Here is a 17,086-nt window from a genome sequence, read left to right on the forward strand (position 1 = left end):
ATCCCAGAAGATGTTGGGTGTTGAAGCAAACGTGCACTAAGAGGCTTTTTTTTTTTTTAATTTCTGGATATCATCTTTTGAGTAGTAGTAACAGTAGCGGTAGTAGTAGGTAGTAGAAGTCGATCTGAAAACACAAACCGTACCCAGATATACTTTGTCCATAATCCATATTGTAATATTTTAATTGATAGCTTCAGTCAGTCACTGAAATAAAGATCATGTGGATATCTCTTTGCGTATCACTCTGGATGTATGTGGTCTGTTTTGTAAAAATATCTATTATTGTTTATTCGTGAATATATTAGAGGTTGGCAGTGGCCCTGCCAATCAACTCAATGATTCATTGATAGCTGCATCAGTCTTATTTCTGATGGCCTGTTCGTTTTGAGAGTAATTATCACGAATCTCCATCACATTTTTCAGAAACACTGTTTTCATTGCCTAAAGTTATTTTACATGCAGTTCTTCATAAAAAAAAGTTCAGAAGTGTGTGTGTTGTGTGACTATTTCTTGTTGTGACTGTGAAAATTCCCATATATTAGAATTAAATGGAGGGGGGGGGGGGCATTTTTCCTGAAATTGGATCATTTGACAAGTTTTCCTAACTGTGGTTTTGTTAGACCTCTACAACTTCCGCAACATCCTTACAGATAACATGGCGCCACAGCGCCACCTACTGCACCGGTATGTGGAAAAAAATCATCGGGCGACGAAAGACCGCAATTATCTACGAGGTTAATTTAATCAGTCCTTATGCTGGTAGAACAGCCACGATTGTTTGTTGAAGTCAACGGTTGAGTAACTCGAACATTTCGATATATCTGGGAGGGTCAGACGGGTTTCGCGGCCCTTTTCTGCCATTTCTCTCCCGAAAATTCTCACCAGTAGCCTACAGCTGCACAAATCCTGAAACCTGTTATGTATTTTACAAAATCATTATCAAATATGTGGTTGTTTGTTACTCGAGTATGTGACCAAGTGTTTAGTTTGCGTTACTTTAGCCGAATTCAAGCCAAAGTTGAGGCAAACTAGCTAAGACAAAAGAAGGAGCGATGTCGCGCTGTCAAATATGGGGGTACTTTTATTATTATCATTATCATTTTTTAATTAAAAGTGTGTTTAAAAGTCGTTGTATACTAGAACCAGTTGGAAAGTTTGAAATTTAGGTTCATAATTCAGCGTTCTTTAGAAGTGACATCCAGGTTAACTTCATCACTAAACCACAAGCATTATCATTCCGACATGCTAACGTTAAGTCAGCGGTGCAGTAGCAACGTCCGCCGCAAGGGGCACTCTACCCTCCTAGAAGCATAGTTCACTCCACTGTAGAGTGCTCATGCAGGATATCTAGCTAGCCCAAAGTTGCTGCCAACTTAAAATGTAAGTTTCTATGTACTTTTGGTTCATTATTTGTTCTATTTTTTCATGACGGCAGCGACGTGTTTAAACAGCTTTTCTCATTTAAGTGTATGTAATTCTCTTGGTTTGCTATCGCGAATACTATTTCAGGTTTTTTTGTAGCCAGCTAACGCTGCTAGCTCGAGGCTGTGGAGGCGGCACAACAAGCATGCTTTTTGGGAAGGTTTCCCGTGGGGAGGGTGGAACACAGAGCTCTTGTAACAGGAAAAACGACGAAGCAAACGTTTAGATACAACTGTTAATGTGTCGGATTTTGTTCAAAACTCTTGTACACGGTGCTGATTGTCTGGGCTTCATCTACTTGTGCACTATCGTTTTAGTGAGAAAGTTAGAGGTTTTTCTCTCAACCTGGCTAACAGTGGGAGTGTGTGTTAGCTAACATCACGACCTTTCCTGACTGTTGGGAGGCAGAGATGGCGTGTTGTTGTAAACTCCTGATGCTAGCGTCCGTATTAACGTCTGAATGCACGCAGATTAACACACAGACAGCTGTCAATAAGTGGTTTAATAGCGTGGTGATATTTAAGGAACACGTTTGCTCTGGTAACAGTATACGTTGAACATATGTGGATAGTTTTGCAACTGCTCTCTTCAGTGTTTCCTGTTAGCGGCTAGACTGTTAGACGTGAGGGAGACGGACAAGTGTTTTGACCATACATGGCTTTTTGTGGACCATTATATGTTTTACAGGTCAACTGTTTCGAATCATACATTGGTGGATTCTACCATGAATTGAGTTTCAGCAGTTTTTGGATGTGGTTGTTGCAAAGCATTTGGTTGTCAAACATGGTAGAATGTGGCAGCATCTGGAATGTGCAGTGTTTGCATGAGAAAGCAATATGAGTTTGTATAGTTGATGTATATCAGACAGTACCTGTGTCGTTAATTGTGTTATGAACTATGTATTTTGCACGTATTTCCTTTACTAATAATGTCATCCTAGTCAATGTTATAGTGAAATTGCAGTGCACTTAATGGTGAGGTGCAAGTTTAATGGGCATTTTTGTACCATATACAACGTTGTAGGAGTCATGGTTAGAGCAGCTGCATGTCAGTCATTTTATGCTCAATCTACTCAAAGAGAATAACAGCTGTTGATGTCCAGGCAGGTTTTTCCATCTGCGACTAAAACCCCTCAAACTACTACCAAACCAGATTTTTAAAAATTTGTTCAGGATGACGTTTGAAAAATGTAGCACCGCTAGGAAGGTGACATCTACTACATCATATTGCACGCGATGAGATGTGTCTCACCATCAGTGTGTGTTTGTAGAATGGAAGAAGAGGGTGGTGGTAGTATCTGCCTTGACATTGACTCAGAAAACGGGGATAAAAAGGATGGTTCCAAGTGTACAATCAAATGGACCCAGGAAGAGGTGAGTGAGGATTTTAACAACTATTGTCTGTTAAACGTAGTGCTAATGTCCATCTACTAACCCAATATGAAGCATCTTACCATCTGTTAGTCTTTACAGTAAGACCACCAACATATAAATGGAATCAAATTTTGAAGTTACACAATGTCTGAACTTATTTCCTCCTCTTTGCAGGATGAAAATCTCAAAATCCTAATAAAAAATTTTGGAAAAAAGGATTGGAAAAACATTGCCAGTTTGTTACCAGTAAGTCACACTTGAACAAAAAGTTTGTTGCTCTGTCATTTGGTATAAAATTATCTCAGCAGCTTTCTAGATAATCATAAATAATTCAACAGATATGCAGAATGAGAGGGATGTTACAAGTTGCAAAATGTACATGGTGACGGAGGAAAGAGGGAGAATTTGATCAAATAGAAAATAGTGAACTTGTAAAGTTAATGAAACATTAAAAAAAAGTTTTTTCCCATTTATTGGAGAAGATAACCTTGGAAAGCTAAGCACACAATGAAACAATTAAAATTTTTGCAGCCTGTCATAGAATTTTTAAGAGGAGGAGTTGTTTTGACAGGGGCGGACGGAGTTACAGTGTATGCACCGCTGGAAAACCCACCTGGATCCTGATGCGAATGTTGGCAACGGTTTGTGGTCCAAAGAGGAAGATGACAAGGTTGAAAACTCACAGTCTTAATACAGAGCCCCATACCACCCCCCCCCCCCCCCCCCCCCCCCTCCATGTAGTAATGTTCTTCTTCACTTTGTTGCTCTGGGCAGATAATAGAGCTCGTCGGCAAGTTTGGCACCAGACACTGGGCTTTAGTTGCCAAGGAACTAAAGGGGCGGTTAGGGAGACACTGTCGTCAACGTTGGCACAGCCACCTTGACCCAATGATCAACAGGAACTCCTGGACCAACGAAGAAGAGGTCATACTTTACAAGGCTCATTCCATTCTGGGAAACCGGTGGTTGGATATAGCCAGGCTGCTCCCCGGAAGGTGGGTCAGTCAACAGGGATTTACACACCATTGTTCCCATCACTTTAAAAATCACGATTACACACACGTGCAAGGACCCATCCTCAGACCCAGACCCTTCTAAATATGTCTATTTAACTCCTCTATACCGCACGCTGCATTGTGTTACAAATGTAAAATGATACTTAAGATGTTTGAAATGAAAAAGCTGGACAAAGGTGCTTGATTTGGTTACAGCCTTTTTAGTCAGTCGCTGCTCATAAATGTTGACATACCTATACATTTTCTCTTGCAGGACCGACAGTGACGTGAAGAACCACTGGAACGCCACTGTCAAACATAAAGTTGCGTCAGGCGAGTTCAAAAACGAGTCTGACACCATCTCCCTAGATATTCAACAGTTTATGGAAGGAGAGGTACAGCACTGCTTGACTCTACATACTTTGTTTTTTCTTTTTGTTTTTTAAAAATTTTCCATTATTTTACAGATTTTTCTAATAATTGTGTTTTACTTTTTTAACAACTTAATACATTTGAATGCAATATAAAATAATAAAAGCAATAGTTAAGATATAAAATTTACAAAAGCAATTAAAAATGGTGTTGTTTGGTTTTTTTTGGTTTTGTTTTGTTTGTTTTTTGGTTTATTTCAGTTTGATAAATCACGTTATTTAAGACTGGGACAGAACATCTTTAAACCTGCATTCTTTATAATGGGCTGCAGGGGGCGGTGCCTCTGGTTCCAAAAAGAAATGAGTTGATAAAGGAAGCCCGAGAAAATTATTCAGCATTTACTGAATGAGTTCCCAGTATCACCTCCTGAAGTTCACATCAATAATGGTTCCGTTCAGAGTAACATAGAGGAGAAAGTGGGGTATTTTAAAAAGAAATGTCGTTAAAATCCCTTAACCGTGGTCAGAGGCGCAACAATACTTCCTCAGGGTCTTCCACTCTTTTATTCAAATATGGCCACGCCTTACTCTCAAAAAATGTAAAAACAAAGATGGTAATCATTTGGTATCCCACAAGTCCTGCTACTTAAGTTTAAGAGAAAAATGCATGCATCATATTCTGCAGCACTAAGACGTTTTATGTTGCTCGACAGGTGGACTTCAAATGTGACGTTGTGTTAGACACCGAACCAGTAAATCCTGAAGTGGTAAGGATTTTTATTTACTTTTAATGAACAAATTTCAATTTTTCAGAGAAATGTTATTTAAACGAGGCGATTTTAATTGCGTGGATGTTGTACAGAAGAATGCTGTATGTTTTCTCCAAAGCTTACTTTGACCCTCCCACTCCGGGCTTTGCTGCAGGTCAGGCTTGAGAGAGAGATGAAGCAGAAGGAAGTTCAGAAAGTCAAGCAGAAACCAGCCGTTCCGTTGCCACAGACGCAGGCGTCTGGAGCAAAGGTGCAGTCCCGCAGTCCCTCACTGCCCCCCAGTTCAACTCCCAGTCCCACCTCAAGTTCAGGCACCACAGCCATGGCAGCAGCACCGGTGGACCAGAAGAAGTTGACTGATGCAGCATTGAGGATGATTGCTGAAGACATGCTGCCGCTCAGGTGACTCGTAGAGTTGATATTCATCACTAGAATATTATCCAAACTCATGATGTCATGTTTCCTCACTTAAGAGCAAGTAGTTTCAGTAGTTACATCATCTTTTCTGTGTGGACCCCATATTGATTCATGCTTAGTTTGTCCCAATAACAAACTCAGATGTGTCATTTTAAAATGCACAAGAGTTTATGCAGTCATGGAATTTGACAACAATAATTTTCAGATCTGGAGACGTTATGTAGAAGAGTTCCTGGTTTTACTTACACGATCATTTTGTATCCTTATATGTGGTGTATTTTGACAGGGATTTGTCTTTTCTTTTTTTTTCTTTTTATTAATTTGTTAACACATAGAATGTGTGGTTATAAAAAGTGGCCTCAACGACCTGAAAACATGTTGATCAGAATGTGTATTCTCTGCTTGTTATGGCCAGTTTTGTTGAAGGAGCTGGCTTCAGGTCCTTCATGAGCACCGTCAGCCCTGAGTACAACAAGCTGTCCCAGCGAGCCATCGGCCTACAGCTGTACGATGACGTGGAGAGAACCATCAAGCCTCAGCTCATTCGCGACCTCAAAGCCTGTCTTGCCAAAACGAAAGGTGGAGAGGGCGCCATTCATGTCACCCTCGACCTCTGGGCAGGGGATCAGTCCAGCTTAGTAGAAGAGCCCATCATCATAGTGCAGCTCCACTTCATCAGCGATTCCTGGCAGATCCGCCGTCCTGTCGTTGCTTTCCGCCACCTCAGCCACAAAAACCTCAGCACCGCGGTGGCCGGGGAGCTCGAAGGCGTGCTGCTGAGCTATGGCATCTTCCCCCGCAGCATCGGTTACATCCTTGTCAACAGCGCCAAAGAAGCCCTAGCTAACAACTTGTTCTGCGACTACAAGATCATGTGCTCATCTAATAGGGGAGAACCAGATGGAGATGATATAGTGGCATTTTTATCAGACCAGATGTCTGAAACGGAGTCCCCGTTTTCAGAACTGCAGATCGGGACCATGACCACTTGCGTCGCCAGAACACTACAGCAAGTGATCAAGGAGGCCCTGAAGAACTCCAGGGTTGTAGAGAATCTGCTCTCACAGGTCCACAATGTGGTGGCTTTCTTTAGAAGCAGCGCCTACTGGACTGAGGTAGGAAAAACCACACAGTCAGATGCATTTTGGAGGATTATTTTCTATCAGGGTCATATTAGCTTTGCTAAAGCACACTGAGCACAGTTGGAGAAATGCAACATGTCAAAATGCCATTTTAAATAATGTATTGCAACGCTGCAGAGATATCCCAGCATACAAATGCCGTTCAAACTGTGGAGACACAATTCTATTTCAGTTCCAAGAGTTACTTAGTCATTTGAGATGTTGTGTACAGTCCAGACTCCGACTGTGAGTTTACTCCAGCCTTGTGTGTGTCCTTGTGTTCAGGTTTTGATGAAGGAGACCAGTGTGTCCCTGTGCCCGTCCTCAAGTAACTGCCGCTGGAACTCTATGATGGTGTCTATTCGGCGAATGGTGCAGGAGTCCACCTGGAGCACTGTCATGCTTCTCCTGGCCCAGGCTCGAATCGAGGCCAGTGAGCCAGCAAGTGCCCCGCCTCTGATCATGGTCAAAAGGGAGCAAGTCATTGACATCCTGGGTCTCCTTGAGCTCTTCCAGGAAGCCTTGCAGGTAACTCTTGACTGTTGACTCCAAGCCTCCCCTGTTGATAAAGTGCAGTCAGCATATGCCTTGAGATGGTCTTGTGAGCATCTCCTGTCTGCCTCATGATACCAGGTCCTGCAAGGAAATGGTGTGACCATCTCCTACATTGTACCCGCCCTCATTGGCCTTGATAAGGCTTTGGAGAGCTGTGCCACAAACTACACCCACTTCAGCAAGGCTCTGCGCTCAGGTCTCCACACTCACTTCCAGTCCTTGATTCACCAGAAAGACCTGATACTCGCAGCTGTCCTGGACCCCAGGAACAAACTGAATGTGAGTATTGCTGTGCTTTCTGCTCAGCCACACATTTATTTTGATAAACCTCCATACTGAAGCTGTCTTCTCCGAGAATTCCGAACTTAACTTGGAAATCTTTTCCCAGCCGTTCTCCGATGCCAAAATAGAGGACCAGACTGGCTTCCTGAGGCCTCCTTCAAAGAATCAGGTTCACACTATTGTGGAAGCTGCACTGGGGAGCTGCCTAAAAGCTGCAGCTGTTCCCTGTGAGAAGGCAGATGACAACCAAACATGCAAGGAGCAGGATGACGGGAAGGAAAGCCAAGCCGACGCGCAGACAGATGGTAGTTCAGTCAGTAGCTGCGACAGAATCAACGAAAGTGACCTCAAGCGCAAGTCTATCTTCAACTTCCGACAATTGCCCTCCAAGAAGATGAAGATATCAGAACTTGACACGTATCTGTCCGAACCCTTGTGGGAGAGCAGCTCTGTGTTACTGTACTGGAAAGCTGCTACTCGCTTCCCTCAACTTCAGAGCATCGCTAAGACTCTGCTAGCTGTACCAGCCACCTCAGGAGGCTTTGACCGGCTCTGCCCAATGGCAGCATGTATCGTCAGAGCCAAAAGGAACCGCATGCCCCCTCACACCACGGAGAGACTACTTCTCTACAAAAACTCTTTAAAGGCAAAGGCTGTTAAAAAACCCTCCAAAGCTCGATAGGTCAAGCACCGATAGTGCCGTTGGTTCATCCCTCCTCAGAGAGGATCCCCACTTGCTTCACCTCACTTGGACATTCCATTAAACACAAACTATGCACAACTCCTAGAATTGCAAATATACACCATCCTGCTCAGCCTAAGTTCTTCAAACATCAGACTGAAAGCAACTGAATTGAGCATCAGACCAAGCCTTTGACTATTTTTTTTGCAGGGAGTGCATAGCGTCAAGTTTTGTAAAAGCTGCCATTAATTGCACTGTTAAAACGCTTTCTTTTTTCCCTGTTCACTGATTGTAATGCATTTGTTTTATTGCAGTAACAGGTTGAGCGACTGCCGCTTAAAACCATGTTCATTTTATAAGCCTTTTACTGGTTGTTGTTATGTTTGTCTGTGTTATCTTACAAGTGCCGCAAAGAATATTTTTTCTAAAGCCTTGATGATTGCTGCTCTTGAATTTGTAGTTATGTTTGGTGGTTTTGTTTTGGAATTCCATTTATATTAATTTCACATCGATAGTTCAGTTTCTTAAAAAGTTCACATTGAATGTCAGCTAACTGAATTTATTGCAAATTGCTCATATTGCAACTTGGTTGACCTCTGTTTTTGAATATGCATCAGCTGGTATTGGAACTATTTGGAGAATGTACCTATATATTTAAGAATAAAACGGAACAAATTTGCCTGAACTCCATTTTCCTTACAGTATCCGAATTTAGTAAAAAAAATGTTAATCTTTATTCTTTTATTTTTTAAATAAAAAATGAATTGTCTATATTTGAGTCAATTCATATGATCAGAATTGCGAAGAGGAGGGATTTTGTCTAACGCAACCGCTGATTGGCTTGACAGGCTTCTGACGTCAAAGAATAAGCTTGTACTTCCGGGTTAGACCGTCCTCTGTAAAGCATGCATGTGGTTGCTATATAGTCACGTTGTTGATTTTAAACAGCAAAGGCAGAAAAATGTCTTGCTATCTCCTTATCGATCCTCTAGCATGATAAGAAGTGCGTGCGTCTGGTCAGCAGAATTAATACTAGTAGAAAAGGCTGCGGTACAATCGTCCAGTTTTCTCCGCTAGCTACGCGTGAATTTCCAGCATGGCTCTGTACGTGACCGCAGCTCAGATCCTGGAGAGGGTCGAGATGAAGCAGGGGGCTCTCAAAACTCTGGTGTACGACAGCAAGTTCGCCAACATCAAGCAGCTGTTCGCGCTGGTTTGTGGGGCCCACAAGTTCTCCTCCATCCTGCAGCAGATCATCGAGTCCACCAGGCTCCTGAAGCAGAGCAAACTGAAGATGCCCCTGGCCAAAGTGCTGGTCTACGATCTGCTGATGGGCCGAGGGCTAAAGTGCGGCGGCTCCTGGAAAGCACTGCTGATGAAGCATCGCTCCCGGCTGCAGGCTGCATTGGCTCGAATGAAAGTCAAGCATAAGGTCAGCAGGAACGAAGACCTGCTCCCCAGCAGCGTCCAGCAGCCCGACGGGGACCAGCTGCCCAGGTATGTGCGTGTAAACACCCTTAAGACCACCGTGGAGGATGCTGTTGACTACCTGAAGAGGGACGGTTTCTCTTACCTGGGTGAGGCCTCCAAAGTGGATGACCTGACCCTGAAGGCCAGAGAGTTTGTGAGGGACCTTCACCTGCCAGAGCTGCTTGTCTTCTCCCCTAAAATGGACTTCCATAACCACTTCCTGTACAAGGCAGGCCACATCATCCTTCAGGACAAAGCCAGCTGCCTCCCCGCGTTTCTCCTCAAGGCCCCACCTGGCAGCCACGTCATCGACGCCTGCGCCGCTCCTGGAAACAAGACTAGCCACCTGGCTGCCATCATGAACAACAAAGGCAAGCTGTTTGCCTTTGATTTAGATGCAAAGCGTCTGGCCACCATGTCCACACTCCTGCTCAGGGCAGGGGTCACTTGTCAGCAACTGGCCCACCAGGACTTCCTAAAGGTGGACCCTGAGAGCCAGCAGTATAAAGATGTGGAGTACATCCTGCTGGATCCCTCCTGCAGCGGATCAGGTACAGTGTCTTTATTTGACAACTCAACCATTTATAATTTAAATTCAATTGGTCGAGACCCAAAGCAGGTGTAGGTGTGTGTGTGTGTGTGTGTGTGGTTTACACAATCTCTCTAATCAGAGTGTGTGTTACAGGTATGGTGTGTCTCAGGGACAACACGTCCTCCGTGGATCGTCTGGCGTCCCTGGCCTCCTTCCAGCTACGTTGCTTGAACCATGGCCTCAGGTTCCCCAGACTGAAGCGCCTGAGTTACTCCACCTGCTCCGTCCACCGTCAGGAGAATGAGGACGTGGTAGCGGCGGCTCTGCAGCAGAACCCCAGCTTCAGGTAGCAACAATCAGTCAAATAGAGCAAACTTTTTTTTATCCCAAATTAGCTGTAATGTTAGAATGGAACTATAACTTGATGTGGATCTGCGTTTTGTTTTATTTCTTGGCTACAGACTGGTCCCTCTGCTGGCTCAGTGGCCTGAAAGAGGCCTGCAGCCATTCACCCAGTGTCTGCGTGCCAGTGTCACCAGGACCCACACACACGGCTTCTTTGTGGCTCTGCTGGAGAAACACAGAGATGGTGGGAGTCAGACGCAGGAGCCAACTGTCCAGATGAGGTAAATCCACATGTGCGGTTATCACTTTTTGATGAGGTGCTGAATGCTACTGAAAGACCTTTTTTTTTTTTTTAATGATTGCCCAAATGAGCGCTTTTATTTTGAAATTAGCTCGCCAGCTTCACTCATCTGTGTTCTGTTGAAGTGACATTCAGGTGACACCATCCAGTCCCCCTGCCTGCCAGAGGAGATCTGCAGACTCTTCAGAAGAAGCAGCAGAGACTGAGGACACACCGACACCTGCCGCAGGACAGATGGAAACTACACCAGGAAGGAAGAAGAGGAGGAAGAGGAAGAAGAAAAAGAAGGTGGCAGCTGCAGTGGAGGAAGAAGCACCTTAAAATGTGGCAGCATGGTACCGGGAGGGACTGCTCCTAAAGAAAATCTTTTCTATGTTGCCTGGAAGCAGTATTTGTGACAAAAGTAAAGGTTATTTTTTGGTTTTATCACGAATTATTGTCTTTTGTCATTTAAAACTTCCCCATTTATTATTATTTGTGTTTTTCTTAGAGATCTTTTTCTTTAGTTTTCTTCAAAAGACGTAACATCTGGTGTCCGGCAGGGGGCAGTACTGTACGTGGGTGTAGGTTACTAGTGAACCTTTTCCGAAGAAGAAGATAATTTCCGGTCAAACACAGTCAGCTATTGGCCAAAACATCCACTGTTATCCTTACAAAACCTTTCGTAACTTGCGTAGATAATGTTTTGTAAGGGTGTCGTTGCGCTGTCAGTTAAAGCACGAGTTGAAGGAAAGTAAGTAACTATTACTTGTCAAATGGTTTGGACTTTGTAAATGATGGGAAACGGAAAAAAACGCAATGTTATTTCTTATTTACCATAGAAGATATTAATCAACCGTGCGACTATTAGAACCTTTGGCCGACTCTCGCTTCGCCTTCCACGGCCTCTCCAGCAGGATGTCCCCGGTACCCAAAGTGAGACTCTCCGGAGGTCTTGAGATATGCCGGGTCCTGAACGGGATGTGGCAGGTGTCCGGTGCGCACGGCCCGGTGGATAAAGTCCGAGCAGGTAACGAAAACGGGATTTAAGAAGACAACATTGTTAGTCAAAATTTTGTTACATTCAGGTTGACCTGTGTGCCCCTATAAAACGAGGTGTGCCTGAGCATTGCAAATAAATGAATAAATAGAAAGTTTATACATGAAGCAACTTTTCCTTTATAAAGCGATTGTTCACTAAACCAGTGCAAGGATGAACATGTTGTAGGTCTGAGGAAGTTGCAATGTGTGTGTGTAATCAAATGTAAATAAAAATGAACATTCCGAATGAAATACAGCCTCGTGATCCATCTGTCTTTTCCATCCATAAACTGCTGCTTCTTCTCATCTCTCTAGTGGAAGCTATGCAGGCCTATGTAGATGCTGGGCTGACCACGTTTGATATGGCAGACATTTATGGGCCCGCTGAGGACATATTTGGACAGTTCAACAGCCAGGTATACACACACACACACGCACACACACGCACACACACGCACACACACACAGATGAACTAAGTATATGACAGTTAAATAGCCAGTCACTTATTGATAGGAGAAACTTCAGTAAAATGGCAATAATGTGGCTGTAAATCATAATAGTCCTTTCAGGTGTAAGGAATTCCTCTTTTTTCATTTGATAAATTAATGTGAACTGAGAAACTATCCATCTTGCACGCAGTAAAGTGTGCTGTGAGAAGCTCTGGAATTACAGCACTGGAACGTGCAATATTTGAGAGCTGTGTGTTCGGACAGCTGATTTCTGTGGTGCTGAGATGTTTTAAAGCATCATAGATGAACAGAAAAATGCAGATGTGGAGTTATCTGACCTAATTTGGAACAATTAGCAAAATATCTCAACATTATTGTGACAAAAATATTATAAATTAGGGAGTTTTGAACTCCAGTAGTCAGTCACAGAGCAGAGTGAAGCAAAAGTGGAATTTTTGTTCGATTCAGCCACCAGAGGGCGCTGATGCAGTATAGTTGAGGGAAATGGCCCCTAGAGGGGCGCTTGTGTGTGGTTAACAAGAAAGACGTTACTATGATGAGGCTCCTGAAACTCTCTCATTCTGTCCTCTGATAAATAATAAAACAAAGAAGGAAAAAAAAGAAAACTACAAACATCAACTGTTCCTTCTGCAAATAAAATGCTAAATGCCAGTATCCTGGAAATCACTGAAAGAATAAATGTTTCTGATGCACATATGTCAGAAATATGACTTTTTCACATTTTATCTTCAAACGTCAGTAAACTATAAGCGGCCTATATCATTCAATCCAGTTTTACAGAGGTACCTGTGATGGACTCCTGCCCGGTGAGTGATTCTCCATCCGGCTTTTAGGGTCTCAAAAGACTTTTTTTTCTTTTTACCAAAATTTGTAGTGCAGTATTTTTGACTTTGGTTCAAAACTAAAGTGCAAATATCTGATCTCTGTCAAGTGATCAAGGAGCGGGCGGGGTATAACTAGCTAAGAGCCAGATACAGAAACAAACCAGAGCTGAACGTGTCATGTGTTTGATTCCTTATGTGATGTGCAGCTGAAGTCCAAATCATCTGGGAGCCCCCCCCCAGCTCTGCAGGGTCTGACCAAATATGTGCCAAGACCAGGACCAATGGATCGCAAGGTGAGCCACTGACTGACTCCCACCCAGGCTAGTTTGATCCATTAGAGAGAGGACATCCTGGAACCGCAACTGAAGTTTTTTCAGTCGGTTTTATTACTGAAGGTCGAGGTGCTGTGTCAAATCATTCCACGCAGTGCAGGAAAGTAGTTCCGACTGTGCATGTGATTCTGAGTGTCGGGTTCGACCACAGAACCTCGCTCGACCTTAGCCTGCCGTGTTCATTGATGGTTGGCGCTCGTAACCACAAACATGCAGGAGACCAATGAGTACAATCAAGAGTATTTATTTGCACAGTGCAAGATGAATCACCCAAGTTGTTCAGAGCTCTGGGTCGATGTCTATTGCTCCCTGGCCACAACAGAGTATGTGTCAGTTCACCTGACACGTACAGGCTGACAAAGACGCCATTCTGTCCCTGAACGAGTGTTTTATAGAGAGTTAAACAATATTTCAAATGTAAGTAGATCTTCCCAACCGTGGGGCGGTTCCCTCTTCTGATTGGATGGACAACTCTTTCATTTCTGTGTATGGCGGTGATGATCTGTTGAGAAGCATAATTATCTGACACAAACACACACACACACACACACACACACACACTCACACATCTTTCCCCCCACCTGCTTCTTTATCCATTGAAGGTCAAGAGTGCACAGCAGTTACGAGTCATGTCCAGTCTGCATGCTCTGCAGACCGGTAGCACGTCCCTGTGATGGGCTCATCCTCATGGGAACTGTCCTTCACTATTGACAACTCCTGCTGGAGATAAAAAGCACTGACACTTTGTACTTCATTACTGAATTCCTAAACCTTCTTTGGGGTGGGCCGAGAAGTTAAGCTCATGTAAACATGACGTAGCATATGAATATAACAATTTCCAACATGAGATCACGCTGTCCTGTAATTTTAAAGTATTTCTGAACGAATGGTACGCACGCCCCTAGGATATGAATACAGGCAAAGACCGTTTTGGAGAAAAGTATATTTGATGACTTTATGGACATATGGTAACACCTCCCACCCATTACCATTCATTGTACTAAGCTAACTAGCAGTCAGCATGCTTCCCTTCGTTGTTCTTCAATAATCACACAAAAGAGAGAAGGGAATCCACCCTCATGTGGCCTCAGGCAGGATGAATAAGTGTATTGTCCAAAAAGTCGGGGTGCTCCTTTTAACAATTCCACCATTAAATGGAGTTTGTTGCTTTTAATGATGTTGAAATTGACACTGAGGCAACCTTTTACGCAGGTGGTGGAAAAGGCGCTGCAGCGATCCATGACGCGCATGCAGGTGGACAGTCTGGACTGTGTACAGTTCCACTGGTGGGACTATAGAGATAAGAGATACCTGGATGCTCTGGGACACCTGTCTGACATGCAGCAGGAGGGACTCATACGTACGTACGCAGCTGCTCACCTGAAGTGGGATTTCTGTGATTTATCACATTTATGGGGACCCATGTGTTCTGTTGCCAGGAGAACTCGCTCTCACAAACTTTGACACACAGAGACTGGAGGAGATCTCCAACAGAGGCATCCGCATCTCCAGTAACCAGGTAGTACTTCCCCCCACACTCTGAATCTCTCTTCCTTCTGTGGTCTTACACATGTCGGTCCTGCAGGTTCAGTACTCCCTGATTGACCAGCGACCTGCGGCGAGGATGGAGTCCTTCTGTCTGGCAAACAACATTCAGCTCCTCACTTACGGCACTCTGGGTGAGACTCACTCCAGATCACTCCACTGGAGCAGTTACTCTATAGAGAGGTGTTTTATGAGATGACCAGGGGTGTGTATAGATGTAAAATGGAGGGTTTCTAAGATGGAGTCAGTGCCTGCATGTCCTCCTCCTCCTCCACCCTCCCTCTCTGATCTTTCATTTTGACTGACCTTCTCCTTCCGTTTCTACACCCCATCACTGTTCCCTCCCTTTCCTTGTGTTCTCTCTTCCTCCTCCTCCTCCTCCTCTTCTCCTGTCCTCTTTACATCCACCATCTTCCCTCCAACATTCCTGTCTTTCAGCGGGAGGTCTGCTCTCCGAGCGCTATCTTGGGAAGGTGGAGCCTACTTCCAGGGCGGAACTTTACACCGCCTCCCTCTCTAAGTACAAGAACATGATCGACACTTGGGGTGGATGGAGCCTTTTCCAGGACCTCCTCGTCACCTTGGAGACTGTTGCCAAGAGACATGACTGCTCAGTGGCCAGTGTGGCAATGCGTTACGTGCTGGACCGCCCTGCTGTGGGCGGGGTCATTGTAGGCTGTCGGTTGGGCGTCGCAGGATCGGGGCAGCACATCAGCGACAGCCTGCTTAGCTGTAGCCCTGACCTAAAGCTGTCGACGGAAGATCTCGCCGCCATTGCAGCAGTAACACAGCGCTCCAGGGATCTCGTGGTACTCATTGGGGACTGTGGGGACGAGTACAGGAGTTAAGAGGGGGGAGAAGGGGAGTGACTGAGTGGATTTGACAGGAGAAGGAGGCGGAGAAGACGGAACAGCGCCATGGTGGAAATGCCACAGCTGGGGAAGAACGTATATGAACAATGTACGAAGCATAAAACAGATACAATAAAAAAGAGGGAAATTACTGTTTGTACATTATTATAAAAACAATTGTTCATCATTCATTGTTGGACCAAATCACACTCACAATGTCAGTGGTGTGCAGCCATGTGGTGTGTTCAGGGATTATTTCTAGAAAGAATAATGCTTGGAGCACTTTTGATTTTAAACACCACAGATTCCTCCAGCATGGTGGGGAGCGTCATGGCGGCACACAATATTTCCCCCTTTATTGTGCGTGATTTGGGTGAACTGAGCCTTTAAAACGATATAAGACGATTGTTTTTTCTTTGTTTCTGAGAAAACTGCTGTGAGGACGTCGGTTAGTGTAAAACTGATGGGGGCGGGGGCTCAGTGAGGTGGAAGAAAGGGAGTAGCACCAGCTACCCTCACTAACAGAAATCTGGAACTCCCACAATAATACACATAAATACGTGCTTCCTTGTGTGAATAGTGAGTCTGTGTCCTTATTTGTTTTTTTTTTTGGTTAAATTTACAGTGTGTGTGTGTGTGTTTTCAATGTGCCTAAGTAGTAGCATTTTTTATTTGACAGGGAATGTGAGAGCCACTCCACGTGTTACATACTATAGAGTAGTGAGTGTGTGTGTGTTCATTGGTGGGGAAGAATCCATATGACAGCTGCTCAGATGGCCGACACGCCCAGACTCACACTGTATATGCACATGTACAATCTGTCGGCCTTTTTAAAAAAAAAAAAAAAAAAATTTTTTTTTTTACATGTATGTCTGTCTGTCTCACACACACACTGCTGACATACACTGTCTACCACATGGACCAGACAGACCCCTGGTGCGCTATAGGGATGGGGTCAAAGGTCGTCCCAGATCTCACATTTAATCTATCCTGGCTCTGCGCCGGCTGGGGTTCACTCTGTACAGTACACAAAGGGACAGTAGCGACACCAAGGCGAGATGAACTTGTTTTATTCTGCATGGAGACATCAAGAGAACAGGTTCAGCAGCAGTGGATGTGTTGAAATCTAAAATGACATGATCTATGTGCTGTCTTAGCTGTAGGAAATTTCCCATCAGCAATAAAAATAGTTTTCTGAATTTAGAATTGCATCGAAAAAGTAAAAGTAAAACCGATCAGATGCTTGCTGGTTAAACTGTAAAAACCATCTACGGATTCAAGTCTTTTTTTTTTCTTTAGGCCTGTTGCCATCGAGCTGCAACAGTATGAGATTCTCATTCATTCTTTTCAGTTGTGACTCAAAGGAATAACGACAGAAAGGTGAATCTTTCAATAGGCCTTTAAATT

The 17,086-nt window shown here is 44.1% G+C and overlaps 3 protein-coding genes across 7 annotated transcripts; all 3 read left to right on the forward strand.

Annotated features, from left to right (window-relative positions):
• The first annotated feature begins 628 nt into the window (after positions 1 to 628).
• mybl2a (MYB proto-oncogene like 2a) lies at positions 629 to 8,696 on the forward strand. Of its 5 annotated transcripts, none has more exons than XM_086214206.1 (12): positions 629 to 684; positions 2,693 to 2,795; positions 2,970 to 3,041; positions 3,367 to 3,465; positions 3,570 to 3,790; positions 4,065 to 4,185; positions 4,875 to 4,928; positions 5,086 to 5,333; positions 5,764 to 6,463; positions 6,755 to 6,997; positions 7,103 to 7,303; positions 7,413 to 8,696. In XM_086214206.1, the coding sequence occupies exons 1-12, from the start codon at positions 656 to 658 to the stop codon at positions 7,986 to 7,988; spliced, it is 2,667 nt and encodes an 888-aa protein (XP_086070332.1). In that variant the 5' UTR covers positions 629 to 655; the 3' UTR covers positions 7,989 to 8,696. The 5 variants fall into 5 exon arrangements, with proteins under 5 accessions (XP_086070332.1, XP_086070333.1, XP_086070335.1 ...); XM_086214207.1 differs by lacking the exon at positions 629 to 684 and adding an exon at positions 793 to 1,075; XM_086214209.1 differs by lacking the exon at positions 629 to 684 and adding an exon at positions 1,117 to 1,380.
• Positions 8,697 to 8,850: 154 nt separating this feature from the next.
• Positions 8,851 to 11,093, forward strand: nsun5 (NOP2/Sun RNA methyltransferase 5). The gene is made up of 4 exons (XM_086214214.1): positions 8,851 to 10,009; positions 10,144 to 10,336; positions 10,452 to 10,616; positions 10,762 to 11,093. Exons 1-4 carry the CDS (start codon positions 9,085 to 9,087, stop codon positions 10,955 to 10,957), a joined length of 1,479 nt encoding a protein of 492 aa, XP_086070340.1. The 5' UTR covers positions 8,851 to 9,084; the 3' UTR covers positions 10,958 to 11,093.
• Positions 11,094 to 11,105: 12 nt separating this feature from the next.
• LOC147256305 (uncharacterized) lies at positions 11,106 to 16,567 on the forward strand. Its single transcript, XM_086214215.1, has 8 exons — positions 11,106 to 11,369; positions 11,458 to 11,645; positions 11,972 to 12,072; positions 13,158 to 13,244; positions 14,496 to 14,643; positions 14,723 to 14,802; positions 14,869 to 14,962; positions 15,267 to 16,567. The coding sequence occupies exons 2-8, from the start codon at positions 11,534 to 11,536 to the stop codon at positions 15,674 to 15,676; spliced, it is 1,032 nt and encodes a 343-aa protein (XP_086070341.1). The 5' UTR covers positions 11,106 to 11,369; positions 11,458 to 11,533; the 3' UTR covers positions 15,677 to 16,567.
• The last annotated feature ends 519 nt before the right edge of the window (positions 16,568 to 17,086 follow it).

Source organism: Aulostomus chinensis, chromosome 9, assembly GCF_037954235.1.
Source record: "Aulostomus chinensis isolate RoL2024-O1b breed Wild chromosome 9, RoL_Achi_v1.0, whole genome shotgun sequence".
Taxonomy (NCBI): Eukaryota; Metazoa; Chordata; class Actinopteri; order Syngnathiformes; family Aulostomidae; genus Aulostomus; species Aulostomus chinensis.